At 44.0% G+C, this 14,745-nt stretch overlaps 1 protein-coding gene across 1 annotated transcript; it reads right to left on the bottom strand.

The window, feature by feature from the left end:
• Nucleotides 1-2,440: 2,440 nt before the first annotated feature.
• Nucleotides 2,441-14,410, bottom strand: LOC129327993 (zinc finger protein 420-like). The gene is made up of 5 exons (XM_054976735.1): nucleotides 14,390-14,410; nucleotides 10,057-10,183; nucleotides 7,924-8,019; nucleotides 7,647-7,835; nucleotides 2,441-4,503 (listed from the first exon to the last, which is right to left on the bottom strand). Exons 1-5 carry the CDS (start codon nucleotides 14,408-14,410, stop codon nucleotides 2,441-2,443), a joined length of 2,496 nt encoding a protein of 831 aa, XP_054832710.1.
• Between the last annotated feature and the right edge of the window lie 335 nt (nucleotides 14,411-14,745).

Here is a 14,745-nt window from a genome sequence, read left to right as displayed (position 1 = left end):
CCTTCAGCCCACTGGGATCAGGAGCAGAGCAGGTGGCAATGCCTGCCCCTGCCATCACCCAGTTGGGATCAGGAGCAAGTGGCAGTGCCCACTGTGTGCCTTCACCTGGCTTGCACAGAGCAAGAGGCAAAGCCCTTCTTCACTTCACCCAGCTGGGATAAGAAGTGAAGCAAGTGGAAATGCCCGCCCTCTTCAACCTACAGGAATAAGGTACTGAGCAGGCAGCAATGCCCACCCCATCTTCACCCTGCTGGAATCAGGTGCCAAGCAGGCAGCAATGCTCGCCCTTCTTCAACCAGCTGGGATCAGGAGGCAATGCCTGCTCCTCTCTTCACCCAGTAGGGAGCAGGTGACAATGTCTGCCCCTGCCTTCATCCAGCTGGGATCAGCCTCGGAGCAGGCAGCAATGCCTGCCCCCTTCACCCAGCTGTAATCAGGCCTGGAGCAGTTAGCAAAGCCTACCACCCCTTCATATGGCCGTGCTCAGGCCTGGAGCAGGTGGCAATGCCAACCTCCCTCCTTCACCAGCTGGGATCAATGATGGAGGTGAGGGAATGCCTGCCTACAAGCCATGCCTTTCTAGAGCCCATTGAATTTTCCCCCAGAATGGGCGTTGTTGCTAGTCTTCTATGATTTGCTTTGTCTAATGCAGCAGCTGTTCTCCTGTAGTTCTAGCTATATCTGTAATACATGCATCTACAATTCCCCTCAAAGTATCCTTAGAGTCTCTGGACTCTAAGGAATTTGGAAACTGGAATTAGGGAACTGGTTTACAACACTTGTTTCCCTATACATCTGTTAAATCTTCATAACAGATGTGTAGGGAAACAAGCATTGTAAACCAGTTCTCTAATTCTCCGTAGCCTAACTTAGTTTGTCAAACCAACTCACATCGACCATTGGCCCTTTAAAAATGGTATCAATTCACCTTCAGCAACAGAGTTAATGTGAACAGGATTTTCCTTAAAGATTAAATTAAACGTTTCAGTCTTACCAAGCCCTGTTTTCAAACTGTCCCTGTTTCAGAAATTTTCCTTTGGCCAACATTAATCTCCGGGGGTTCTTTGCCTCACTTGTTGCCTGATCTTTCTTGCCCAGATTTCTTCATTGAAACATTAACTACCATCAATCTTGTGGTTATTTTTTTTTCAGCTGCTAATTCTCTTTAAACTGCTTAATCAATCCTGTACCAATATCAAAAAGGTGCCTTAAGAATTGTATTATCTAGCCTGATTATCTTTTCCCATCAAAACTAACAAAAGCATCAATTCAGATGGTTAAAAAAGAGAGAGGAGCTTCATTATCTCTTTCTGGTATGATCCCAAACTCATTTTTAGCTTTTTTGGACACCTTAACTCTGTCCAGAGTGAATAAGCTGCCTGGTACTACTCAAAAAACTCTTTTCAATATAGTTTTGGTAGTCAAAATGCAGGAATATTTATCTTGTGTCAGTTTGAGAGCATGCTTGGGGCTCAACCTTCCAGGCCCAAAGGCCCACACATTGGAAAAGCCTAGAGATTCATGTATATGTTGTCCTATACATTAGAACCAAGTCTAACAAGGAGATAATAGGATAGTTTAATGTCCACTGTACATAAACAGTTTAAATTTTCTTCAAACAGTTTAATTTTTACCTTTTATTCTTGTTCCTTATCCTTTCGCATATGAAAAGATTCACTACAAGAAACTGTTTTTACCCATACATTCTATCAGTATATCTAATTCAACTGGAGCCCCAGAGTGCAGATCAAAAAATCAACATAGTAGGTCCAGAAATGAATGGGGGAGTTTTCCATAGACCTGTGAGAGACCTGAGGTTTGCTGACAAATATGAAATCTTTAAACAAAAAAAAATATACTGAGGAGTTAAGAACAACCCAAATAGTAGAAGCGATGTCTGTTCCTTTAAGAGATTAATGCCTACAGCGGTCTCACAAAACTAAGTTCTCACTGGTCATTTTGGTGGTTGCTAAACAACCATGACAAATTGCTGAGGCTTCCAAGCTTTCAGTCAGTCAAAGGTAAGGAAGGTTTGTCCCCTGCATGGATTCTTAGATGGGAAGCAAGTGATGAGCTGACTGCAAAGCACTTTCTACAATCTAAGAATTAAGATACATTCTCTCCTGCATTGATTCTTTGATGGGAACTAAAGTATGATCGGTGTCTGAAGTTCTTTCCATATCGTGGTTTCTTTCCTGTGTGGATTCTTAGATGGAAAGTAAGACTTAACTCATAAATAAAGCTCCTTCCACATTCACAACAATTGTAGAGATGTAGTGTGGATTTTTTTTAATGGAAAAGAAGGGGAAAACTTGGTCTGAAGCTCTTCCTGTATTCTGAGCATTTAAATGGTTTCCCCCTCTTTGTGGATAGTTAAATGGTAACCCAGGCCAGACCTCTGCCTGAAGCTCTTTTGACACACAGAACATTTATATGGTTTCTATCCTGTGTGCATTCTTTGATGGGACTTAAGATTTTTACTTGTCCTAAAACTCTTTCCGCATTCTTGGCATTTATGTGGTTTCTCTCCTGTGTGGATTCTTTGATGTGAAGTAAGACTTGTACTGCCACTGAAACTTGTTCCACACTCTGAGCATCTATATGGCTTCTCTCCAGTATGGATTCTTCGATGGATAGCAAGGGTTGAGCTCTGCCTAAAACACTTGCCACATTCTGGGCATTTATATGGTTTCTCTCCTGTGTGGATTCTTTGATGTGAAGTAAGACTTGTACTGCTACTGAAACTTGTTCCACACTCTGAGCATTTATATGGCTTCTCTCCAGTATGGATTCTTCGATGGATAGCAAGGGTTGAGCTCTGCCTGCAACACTTGCCACATTCTGGGCATTTATATGGTTTCTCTCCTGTGTGGATTCTTTGATGGGAAGTAAGACCTGTACTGCTACTGAAGCTTGTTCCACACTCTGAGCATTTATATGGCTTCTCTCCAGTATGGATTCTTCGATGGATAGCAAGGGCTGAGCTCTGCCTAAAACACTTTCCACATTCTGAACAGTTATATGGTTTCTCCCCAGTGTGGATTCTTTTATGTAATAGTAGAGATTTGCTGACTCTGAAGCTCTTTCCACATTCAGAACATCTATATGGTTTCTCCCCTGTATGGATCCTTTGATGGTAAGTCAGGTATCTTTGCTCTCTGAAGTTCTTTCCACACTCAGAACAACTATATGGCTTCTCCCCTGTGTGGATGCTTTGATGGGAAGCTAGGTTTTTTTCTGAACTGAAGTTTTTTCCACACTCAGAACAGTGATATGGTTTCTCACTTGTGTGGAATTTTTGATGGGAAACTAGTAATTGCTTAACTGTGAATCTCTTTCCACATTCAAAGCATTTATATGGTTTCTCTCCAGTATGGATTCTTTGATGGTAAATAAGGGCTGACAACACTGTGAAAGCCTTTCCACATTTTGAGCATATATGTGGTTTTTCACTTGTATGGATTCTTTGATGGGAAGAAAGGACTGAACTTATAGTAAAGCTCTTTCCACATTGAAAGCATTTATATGGTTTCTCTCCGGTATGGGTTCTTTTATGGTAAGCAAGGGACGAGCTGCTTGTGAAAGCCTTTCCACATTCTGGGCATTTAAATGGGTTGTCTCCTGCGTGGATAGCTAGGTGGGATGCCAAGTTGGTGCTCTGTCTGAAGCTCTTTCCACACACAGACTCCCCAGTGTGGAGTCTTTCATGTACAACTAGTAATGAGTTGACTCTGAAGCCCTTTCCACATTCTGAGCATTTATGTGGTTTCTCTCCAGTATGGATTCTTCGATGGACAGCAAGGGCTGAGATCTGCCTGAAACACTTTCCACATTCTGAGCATTTATATGGTTTCTCTCCTGTGTGGTTTCTTTGATGGATAGAAAGTTCTGAGCTGCTCGTGAAAGCCTTTCCACATTCTAAGCATTTATATGGTTTCTCTCCGGTATGTGTTCTTTGATGGTAAGCAAAAGCTGAGCTCTGTGTAAAACACTTTCCACATGCAGAACATTTATATGGCTTCTCCCCTGTGTGGATCCTTTGATGGGAAGCCAGGAATCTTTTCCGACTGATGCTCTTTCCACATATTGAACATGTATATGGTTTTTCTCCTGTGTGGATTTTCTGATGGGAAACAAGGTCTGAGTTGTTTGTGAAAGTCTTTCCACATTCTGAGCATTTATAGGGTTTCTCTCCAGTGTGGATTCTTTTATGTAAAACTAAGTATTTGCTGACTCTGAAGCACTTTCCGCATTCAGAGCATTCATATGGCTTCTCCCCTGTGTGGATTCTCTGATGGGAAGTGAGTCGTGTTCTATAATTAAAGTCCTTTCCACATTCTGAACATTTATATTGTTTCTCCCCTGTATGGATACTCTCATGGCCAGTAAGACCAATTACATCGATATTGGCTCCATTCAATAAAATGCATTTCTTCAGCTGCTTTTGCTTTACTTTGATTTTTCTTCTGTTCTGTTGTTTTTTCTTGTGCTCCCTTCCCTCACCTGAAGAAATAAGGAAACAATTCCAAGGAGGAAGAAATGGAGACAGAAATTAGTGAATATACTCAATTCATCCCTTTGGGACAACTTATGTCACTCTCAGAGAAGTTTACAAAATGTGTTATTTAGTATCCTCACAGCAATCACCCTGCGAGGTCAGTGGGGCTGAGAGAGCTCCGAGAAGCTGTGACTGACCCAAGGTCACCCGGTTATCTTCAAGCAGAGGAGTGGGGAATCAAACCTGGTTCTCCAGATTAGAGACCTGCCACTCTTAACCACTAAGCCAAATTGGCTCTCAGTTTTAATTAAAGAGCCAAACTGTCAAAAATTCAGAGTAAGAGATAAAAGAAGTAGCATATAAGAAAGCCCATTTACATGTCTGAATATATACATCCCTACTATGTTGTAAGTGACCTCACAAGAATAAATACACATACACAGGAGGGATTGTTGTGCCATTGTTTCAGTGCACTGGCATAAAGCTGCAGTTTGGATGCTCTTGTATTCATGGCAACTGATTGCCTCTCTCGTTTCCTTCTCTGTGAAGCAGAGGCCTTTTAGTTCCATTGAGATCTCTGCTTTCCATTCCCTTCACATGAGGCCACTTATAGCATTCCACGTACCCCTCTAGGATCTTAACAGAAGCATGGCACCTTTTTTTTAAAAAAGAGCCATATTTGATCCTAAAGGCACAGAAAATTCCTGTGCAGCTTAAATACAGACCATTCATCCCATTATTATTACCTTCCTTTCTGGAATGACAAAGTCCGTTTAGCTGTTCTAAGCTCTCTCTCCAACCATTTAGCTACAATCACAACAGAATACTGTGAATTGTGTAAAGCTTGCTCCTCGTGTACCTTTTGAATTTCATGAAAACCAATCCAGGACATCAAATTGCAGAATCCAACCAGTAAGTAGGAACCCCCCTCCGCCACGTCCCACTCCACGTTTCCTCTTTCCACTTCCTTTTCATCTCTGATCTCTCTTCCTCACTCTCCCCTCCAACTGATGCTATTTTTACAATGAGTAGTTACAGGAGATATGATAGACAGACTCAGGATCCCTAAATAAATACGCAGGGAGGCCCCGATCTCAGAGCAAATTAGCTTCCGGGGGAAAGAACTACAAACTTCTCAAATGGAGGATGTCTTAACCAGCCTCCATTTTCAAAAGTTCCTTCAGGCTTATGTCCATTTCAGGGAAGGGAAGGTGAAGGAAATGCCTGTGAGGGTACAGCATTTTATTTCTTTTTATTAATTCTGTAATTCCCTATAGTTTTTTATATGACATAGGTAAAAGAGGGTTGACCAAGCCTGGTTAAGGCTGAGTAACGAAAGTTCAAGGGTTCTGCCCATGACAGCAGAGGGGGGAAGCTGCATTAGCAGTCCCAGTCAGGGTTACTGCCTGGCTCCAATTTCCTGCTGTACAGCTATTATTAAAGTGTAGGCTCTATTCAGCTTGCTTCAGCAAGACAGTTTTAATGCCATGTTATACATAATTTTGTATAACAACCAACAGCCACAAAAAGAGAAAAGGGTCCCAACAAAGCCAATTACCACCAAGGGCAAGATGCCCTAGGAACCCAATAAATCAATAAATTATTTACTCAAAATATTATTATTCGTGTCTTGCTCACCATGTGAATAAAAGATATACAATCAGTCAAATTTTTACACCTGCTGTAAATTAGCGTTGATTGGAATTGGAAAGTTTCTATCTGGAGAGTGTGACTAGGACTATTATGTGCATAGAGGAGGCCAGGATGAAGGGAAACCGAAACGAGCAACTCTAAGCTGGCGGGCTCGTTGCCACCTACCTGGAGATCCAGAGGGCTCATATCAGGCTCTTCTGACATTGCTGTTTTTGAACACTTACCTCATACTGACCATCCTGTTGGCATCACCACATATTTGGAGTGTGAGGACACGAGGAAGAATCATTCCAAGAACTGTCATTACTCCAGCAAATTTGTATAGGAAGTTATAGAATTATCATTGTCTCTTTGCAGCTATTATGGGACATATGTGTGTATTTATGTAATTGTATATGTACACATTGTAAATATTTGACTGATTGTATATCTTTTATTCACATGGTGAGCAAGACATGAATAATAATATTTTGAGTAAATAATTTATTGATTTATTGGGTTCCTAGGGCATCTTGGTAAAAAAATACATAATTTTGTGCCGGTCTTGTATGGGGGCCTGTATTAAAACACACATCTAGACAAAATGTATGGACATGAAAGGAGCCGGGGCTGGGCCTTGGTGCAGGCAAAAATCCAAGGTGAAGGACCTCACCCTAAGGGTCAGAAAGGCCCAAGAACCAGGAAGCCCAAAGGGGAAGGTCCCTTAGACAGGAGTCGCAGTTAGGAGTGTATGAACACAGGGTGTATGCTACATAGGACAGGGGTGGTAGCCCATCAGAAACAAACAGCCACCCGCCAAGGGTGCCTCAGGGACAGCCCTACATGGGTATTAGGTATGAGGTCAGCAAGAGCGTGGCAGAAATCTTCCCGAGCAGACTTCTTCTTTCCAGTCCTGGCCAGACACTTGGGGAACACTCAAGGCAAGTTTGCAAATGGCTTTGTTTTCGAAGGCACCCTGTTTCCCTTTCTCCTCCTTGGTACCAGCCCCAGTCGGAAGTTATTGCTGACAAGTGGGGCAAGCCCTCCCTCCCGCACGTGGATTCCCCTCCACCTCTTGAGCAAGGACAGCGAGAAGGAAGACAAGGAGGGAACGGATTCTTTAACAGCAGGACGTAGAGATCTGGAGGTGTTACTGAAGTCCTTTCCATGCCCCAGGCATTTCTCCCCATTCTGTGTTCTCCACCATCAGCCAAGGTTGGATTTACTAACTAATAATGTTTTGAGGAAGACGAGAATCCTATTGCTTCCTCCATTTACTCCCCTTTCAGCCCATAACAGTCTTTTGGCTGTCTACCTTCTCCATTCCTGCTTCTTCCTCCTCCCTCCCTCTCTCTCTCTCTCTCTCTCTCCCTTCCTTCTGCCCTCAGTTTGCCTTTCTCCTCCTTTTAACCTGCCCATCACCCCTTTTCACTCCCCCTCCCCCAGCTGATGCCCTGTCCTCCTCCTCTCCTGCTCCTGAGCTCTTCAGAGGCCTTTGCAGCCAGGGCTCACTCACGTCCGGTTTGGTGGCCAAAGACTCTGGCCAGACCTGAAGCAGCTCCTTCAGCCATGGTTCCTATTGGCATGTGCAGCCCATAATAACTGGAGTTTGGAGTGAGGGAATGGAAATAAGCAGCAGACTCCTGTTGGAACATGCTGCCTGGCTTCATGGCACAAATTTCATTGTCTGTGTTGAGCCAGGACTCTGCAAGGAGAGAAAGTGAGTCCCATCTGCCAGGAGAATTCATCACCTGATCTAAGAGAAAGAAGGACCCTCCCGCCACGTTCCTCACCGTCACCTGCTGCTCTCGCTCCTTGCTGAGAGTCCTGCCCAAACGGATCTTCTCCTTCTAGCCAGGAGGGGAAATCAGTGAAGGCAACCACAAGTCCTGCATTGGAAAGAAAGAAAAATATTGCAGAGACTCCCAAACAGCCTGAATGGCTTCTAAAAGGGAAAAGAGTTTTTTGGGTTTTTTTAAAGAAAACATTTTTAATGCTGCATCTGCAAACAAATTTGCTGGAGGGTATTTGCAAGATAAAACAATGCAAATGTTCGTTAAAAGAATAAACAACCCCACTATAAACATTGACCAAAGAACTCATCAGCACCATGGAATCGTCACAATAAAAATAGGCACAGAATTAGTTACCAAAGATGTAAGGCAGTTGTACATACACACACACACACACAAAAGGTAAGAAGTACAAATTAAAAAACTCAAGTTGAGTTGATTGTGCGAAGGCAACATGCTTTTTTTAAAAATCATTGTCAATATTTTTGTTGGTATTCAGATTTTTCTGCTAACATCTGTTTTGTTCCCAAGTGGCCCTGACTTCCTAATTTAAGAATCTGCACATTACAACCACTTGGGAATTAGCTATATGATTGACAACTGCCAGGGGAATTCATAACCTCATCAGGAACATCAGTTATTGCTTGCACTGTCTGGTGCTTTGAACCAGGAAAAAGAGAGAGAAGATTTCCCAACTCAGTAGCTACCTGCCAAGCTGCTTCCCTCCTTGGAAACCTCTCCGAATGGATCTTCTTCTTCTTCTTTCGGCCAAGAGGCACTCTCAGGTTTGGGAATCACAAGCCCTTATTTAAAGGAGCAAAAATACATGAACTATTTAATAACTGTGCTTATAAACTGCTCTTCTAAGCAGACTAGTGCCCCCTCAGCACAGTGAACAAAGTCAGTGTTATTATTATCCCCACAACAGAGCTGGAGAGCTGGGCTGAGAGAACTCCAACTAGCAGTGTGTGGATTCACACCCCAACCACTTCACCACTGTGCTACAGCTGCTCTGACGGAAAAAGCCACAACGAATGTTCAATTCTTGCAAACCAGCCAATAGGCACAACATCCTACCAGGGGACAGTGCACATCTGACCACTTGTGGACTTCACAGAGCAGGACTTTCCCCCTTCCCCTTCCTGCTGCAGTTTTGTCCTTGAGGAAAAGCACAAAGGGCAAGGATGAGCTGTGCAGTGGGATATGAGGAACCGGTGGAAATCACCGTGCTGTTGTCTGCAAGGAGAAAGCTCATTCTGGCAGAGGAATGAGATTTTTATATATATTTTTATAAATATTTTTATATATATTTTATATAATTTATATATATTTATATATTTATATATATATTATATATATATATATTATATAATTTTTTTATATATAAATTTTTTTGATATTTTTACGTTTTGTATTGTTCTTTAACTTCTTGTATTGTGATAGGGTTTTCCATTATTTGTCTATGATCTTCAGATAACTTTTTGATTCTTTGACTTTGTAAGAATTGTTTAATGTCTTTCATATTTGGTGAATTTGTTAAGTATAGTCACGACTAAAATTGCTTAAATGTTTGAGCTATATCCTTTGATTTAGTATATATCTGCCCAGTACAATTTTGAATAGATTTGATGTATCTGGTAGCCAATTTGTCTTTTATTTTCCATGAGATAATGCGGAGTGTTCTTGGGGTACTAAACAATATTTCTGTTTCAAAAATAAGAGGTTTTTTTTGTATTTGGTCTGTTTCAATGTTATCCAAACGTTTACGTTCATTTAAGAGCTGTTGATATATTTTCTTTCCTCCTCTTTCTTTATGTAGCTGTTCTGTGTTTTGAATTCTATTTATTATTTCTTGTTTGAGGGATTGTTTAGTTTTATTTATATAAGAAGTTAGTGATATGATTTGTCCCCTTAAAACTGTTTTTAGTGATCCCACCGTTCATGAACATTTCTAAATGGATTTAGCATTCTCGTTAGGGCTTCCCTTCAAATAACGAAAAAATTTTTTTACAGTTTGCTGGATAGAGATAAAGAAAGCCAGATGTTCTATTTTATATAGTTGGTGACTTCTCTAGCATTCAGTGACAGGCAATAGGAGCAATTTGACTAACGAACAGAAAGGGAGAGTCGTACCGAGAGAGGCCAGGTTCCCGTAATTCTCCTCCGTGACTTCCCTGTGCAGAGCCCTTTGGCCCGGATTCAGCAGGGCCCACTCCTCCTCCGAGAAATCCACAGACACATCCTCAAAGGTCACCAGACCCTGAAAGAAGAAGGAAATATTTTCTCTTCAGCAAGGATAAAGGCAATGAGCCAGGAGTTCTCTGACAGGAACCAAAGAAATTTCGTTTCTTGTGGCACTCACAGCCTTCCTTGTCAGCAGTTTCGATAGAAACAAAGGGAAGAGATTCCTTCAGACACAGGGGTTGTGAAGAGGAATGGGTACGTGGGGTCTCCCATCCCCTCTCCCCACTGTTCCCTACCTGATCTGGTTGCAAAGAGTGCATGTCTGTTCCATTATACTGAAGGGAAGGTCCAGAATATCCACTCGGCATCCTTCCAGGGCCTGCCAGGGAGACGAAGGAAGGGGGAAAGTGTTTAGCTCTCATTGTTAAAGCCCTCTATACACTTGGCCTTGGATGTCTCCAAGGTCTCTTTCTCTTGTACATATGCCGTTGCTCGGCAAAGACATCTAGAGGGGATAGATTTCATTGTGTTTGGAGAGGATGGGCTTTTTCTTGTTATGGCTGCCCCACTCTGTGGAACCCCCTCCCTATGAGATTAGATCAGCCCCTTCTCTATGTGGACTCCTTTCCCAGGTGAAAATAGATGATCTGCAGTCATTATTACTAGTATTTTATTATCCTACTATATAATTGAGTACGTGTGTTTCAGACGACTCACTCTATACCCTGGTGCACCAACAGAGGGTGCTGCTGGGGAGGGAAGCCCAGGCAAGGCACAATATCGCTCCAGAAACCATGCCATGGAGGGAAGCCAGACTGGGATCGGGATGGGAGCAGGTGGCAATACCAGCCCCCACTTCTCCGCACCCACCACCTTAACCCAGCTGGTATTAGGAACAGAGCAAGTGGCAATGCCCAACCCCCTTCAGCCAGCTGGGATCAAGAGCTGAGCAGGTGGCAATGCCCACCCCCGCCTTAACCCAGTTAGTGTTAGGAGTGGAGCACATGGCAGTGCCCACTCCCCACCATAATCGAGCTGGTATTAGGAGTGGAGGAGATGGTAATGCCCACCCCCCTTCACCCAGTTGAGATCAGGAATAGCAGATGGCAATGCCTGCCTCACTTCACCCAGCTGGGATCAGGAGGGGAGCAGGTGGCAATGCCCACCCCACCACCACACAGTTGGGATCAGGAGGGGAGCAGGTGGCAATGTTACACAGGATCATTTTATCATATGTGGTGGACATGTAAAGAAGTCCACAAATTCTGGATAATGGTGCATAACCTGTTACAACAAATTTTACAATGTACAATCCCTTTTAAACCTGAGATATTTTTGTTAAATTGCGTACCAGAAGAAATTGGAAAAAATCAGAAATATTTTATAATTCATGGAGTAACAGCAGCAAGAACTCTATTGGCATCCTTCTGGAAAAGAGCAATAATACCCCGAGAAGAAGAATTGATAGCGAAGATAATGGAAAATGCAGAAATGGACAAACTAACTGCATTAATGAAAGGACAAATAGAAGAAGATTTTGCAGCCCCATGGACACCATTTTATGAATGGATAAAAAACAAATATAGCGACTTGAATGTAGTAACTATATGAAGACACTACTGTAATGTATTATTAATAAGCACAGTTAAATGTCTGATGAAACATTATGATGAAAGAACATAGATAAGGAGAATTCTAACTCGAGCAGACTCTATGATATATATTGGATATTCCCTCCCTACCTTTTCCCTTGTCCTCCCCTATTCCTATATGAGAAAACTAACAAAAAGCTATTTTAAAAAAGGAACAGAGCAAGTGGCAATGCCCAACCCCCTTCAGCCAGCTGGGATCAAGAGCTGAGCAGGTGGCAATGCCCACCCTCGCCTTAACCCAGTTGGTGTTAGGAGTGGAGCACATGGCAGGGCCCATCCCCCGCCATAATGGAGCTGGTATTAGGAGTAGAGGAGATGGCAATGCCCACCCCCCTTCACCCAGCTGAGATCAGGAATAGCAGATGGCAATGCCTGCCCCACTTCACCCAGCTGGGATCAGGAGGGGAGCAGGTGGCAATGCCCACCCCCACCACCACACAGTTGGGATCAGGAGGGGAGCAGGTGGCAATGCCCGCCCCACCTTCACCCTTCCAGAATCAGGCTCCAAGTGGCAGCAATGCCTGTCCCCCTTCAACCTGCCAGAATCAGGAGCAGAGCAAGTGGCAATGCCTGCACACCCTTCACCCATCTGGTTTTAGGATGGGAGTAGGTGACAATGCCTACCCCTTGCCTTAATACAGCTGATATTAGGAGCGGGGCAGATGGCAATGACCACCCCCTGCCTTAACCTAGCTGGTATAAGGAGTAGAGCAGCTAGCAATGCCCATCCCCACTATAACCCAGCTGATAAAAGGAGCAGAGCAAGTGGCAATGCTTGCCTCCCCTTCACCCAGCTGGAATCAGGAGAAGAGAAGATGGAGATGCCCACCCCGGTCTTAACCCAGTGGGGATAGGCGCAGAGGAGGTGGAAATGCCCACACCCACCTGAATTTAGCTGGTATTAGCAGCGGAGCAGGTGGCAATGTCCACTGCCCGCCATAATCCAGCTGTTATTAGGAGCAGACCAAGTGGAAATGCCCACCCCCTCTCATCCAGATGGTATCAGGAGCAGAGTAGATGGCAATGCCCGCCTCCTTCACTTTGCTGGGATCAGAAGTGGAGCAGGTGGCAGTGCCCTCCCCATTCATCACTCAGTTGGGATCAGTAGTGGAGCAGGTGGCAATGCCCATGCCATGCTTTCACCTGGCTGGGATCAGGCGCAGAGCAAGAGGCCATGCTCTTCTTTCCTTCTCCCAGCCAGGATATGGAGCAGAGCAGGTGGCAATGCCCACCCCCTTCAATCTACCGGAATATGTCACTGAGCAGGCGGCTATGCCCACTGCTGCCTTTAGCCAGCTGGTAGTAGGAGTGGATCAGGTGGCAATGCCCATCCTCCACCTTAACACAGCTGGTATTAGGAGCAGAGCAGGTGGCACTGCCCACTCCCACCTTAACACAGCTAGTATTAGGAGTAGAATGAACTACATGTGAGGGGTATAGTAAGTATGCACATATTACAGGATAATGATTATAATGAAAGAATCAATGAATGTATTTACTTAGTGAAAAACTAGTTTATTATATTTCTAATCTGTTCTCTCCACGATGGGGCTCTGAGCAGAATACAACATATATAAAATACATAAACGTATTACTTTAAAATAGGTTTTCTAGGTCCCCTGATTCCGCCAGCAGTAGATTGGGAGCCTGGATCTTACCTTACAGCATTTGTGTGATTTTTTTTCTGCGTGTGATGGCATGCAAGCACCCCCATGTTCACCAAGGGGCTGAATGGGGCCACTGCAGGACGCAATTTAGCCTGAATTGGGCCAAGCAAGTGGAAGGGTTGGGGGGAGCAGGGGATCCTACTTTAAAATCAGTTGAAAACATCAATAAATATATAAAACAATTTCTAAAAGACAGCAGCGTAAAATAAATCTAGCTGTGAGATTCACAGAACACAGGGCCTCAAGACCAACATCAAAACGGAACTCATCAACATATAAAAGATTAGAGCCCCCTAATAGTTTCCAAAAGAGCTGCAACAACCCCCCTGTGAAAGGCAGAAAGGGAAGGAACTTTTCCAGGTTGGCAGGGAAGACGGTGGCATCATCTTAGAACCACCACCTTCAAGGCCCTGCTCCTTCCTCAAGGCAGTCCAGGGCCTGCAACAGCTATTATTGTGTCTGTATGTTTTCATTTCATTTTTGAACATTAATAAATACATTTTAAAGACAGCTTTAATGTTTTAAGTGTTTGTTGTACACCACCACGGGAAACATATTTGGGTGGAAAGCAGCATATAATTATTTTAAATGAATAAATAAAATAAACATGGGCTGTTCAAAATAAATGTGTGCTTTGGGGGGGGGTGTCCCAAGGGGGGAGAGTGCTCCCTGAGAGAACTGTTGGGAAGAAAGCACTAAAAAGAATAAATTATTCTTCCTACAGGTTTCACAATCTGCTCCTTTTAAGAAAGGCCTCTCTCTCCTACCCTGTCCTGGCTGGAATCCCAAGGGCTGGCCTGGGGCTACAAAATGGCTGATATTCCTTGCTAAATTGCAAGAGAAGCTCAAGGCAAGCAAGCATCCCCTCTCCACAGACTGCAGAGGCAGCCCTTGAATTTCAGGAATACTCAAGAGGAGGAAACTAAGCTCAAAGATGCCCCCTATTAAACCCACCCTCCTTACCCAGCGAAGGGGCACCTCCATCGCCCTCCTGCTTGACCTCCCCATGGAGTAACCTCTGCCACGGCACTGCTGGAGCCTCTTTTTCTTCTTCCAATGGGTCCTGAAACAGAAGGGAGAAGGAAAGGGGTCAGGAAAGGAAGGGGGCCAGGGAATGTTTGGGAAAGGGGGCCAAGTGGGCTCTTCTTTGGATGGTTTCCTGAAATCTGAAGCCCTGGGGAAGGAGGGGGGTCATGAGGACAGCCTCCCCCACATCTCTGGGGGTCCCTCACCTGCTCTTCCCGCTTCACGTCCCCCGCCTGGCTCTGGAGGAAGCCTTCTGCCTGGGCGCCGGTCTCTGGCTGGGACTCCCCGGCCCG

This window comes from Eublepharis macularius, chromosome 4 (genome assembly GCF_028583425.1).
Source record: "Eublepharis macularius isolate TG4126 chromosome 4, MPM_Emac_v1.0, whole genome shotgun sequence".
NCBI classification, from domain to species: Eukaryota; Metazoa; Chordata; class Lepidosauria; order Squamata; family Eublepharidae; genus Eublepharis; species Eublepharis macularius.
The sequence above is the reverse complement of the archived record's forward strand: the minus strand, read 5'-3'. Positions and strand labels throughout refer to the sequence as shown.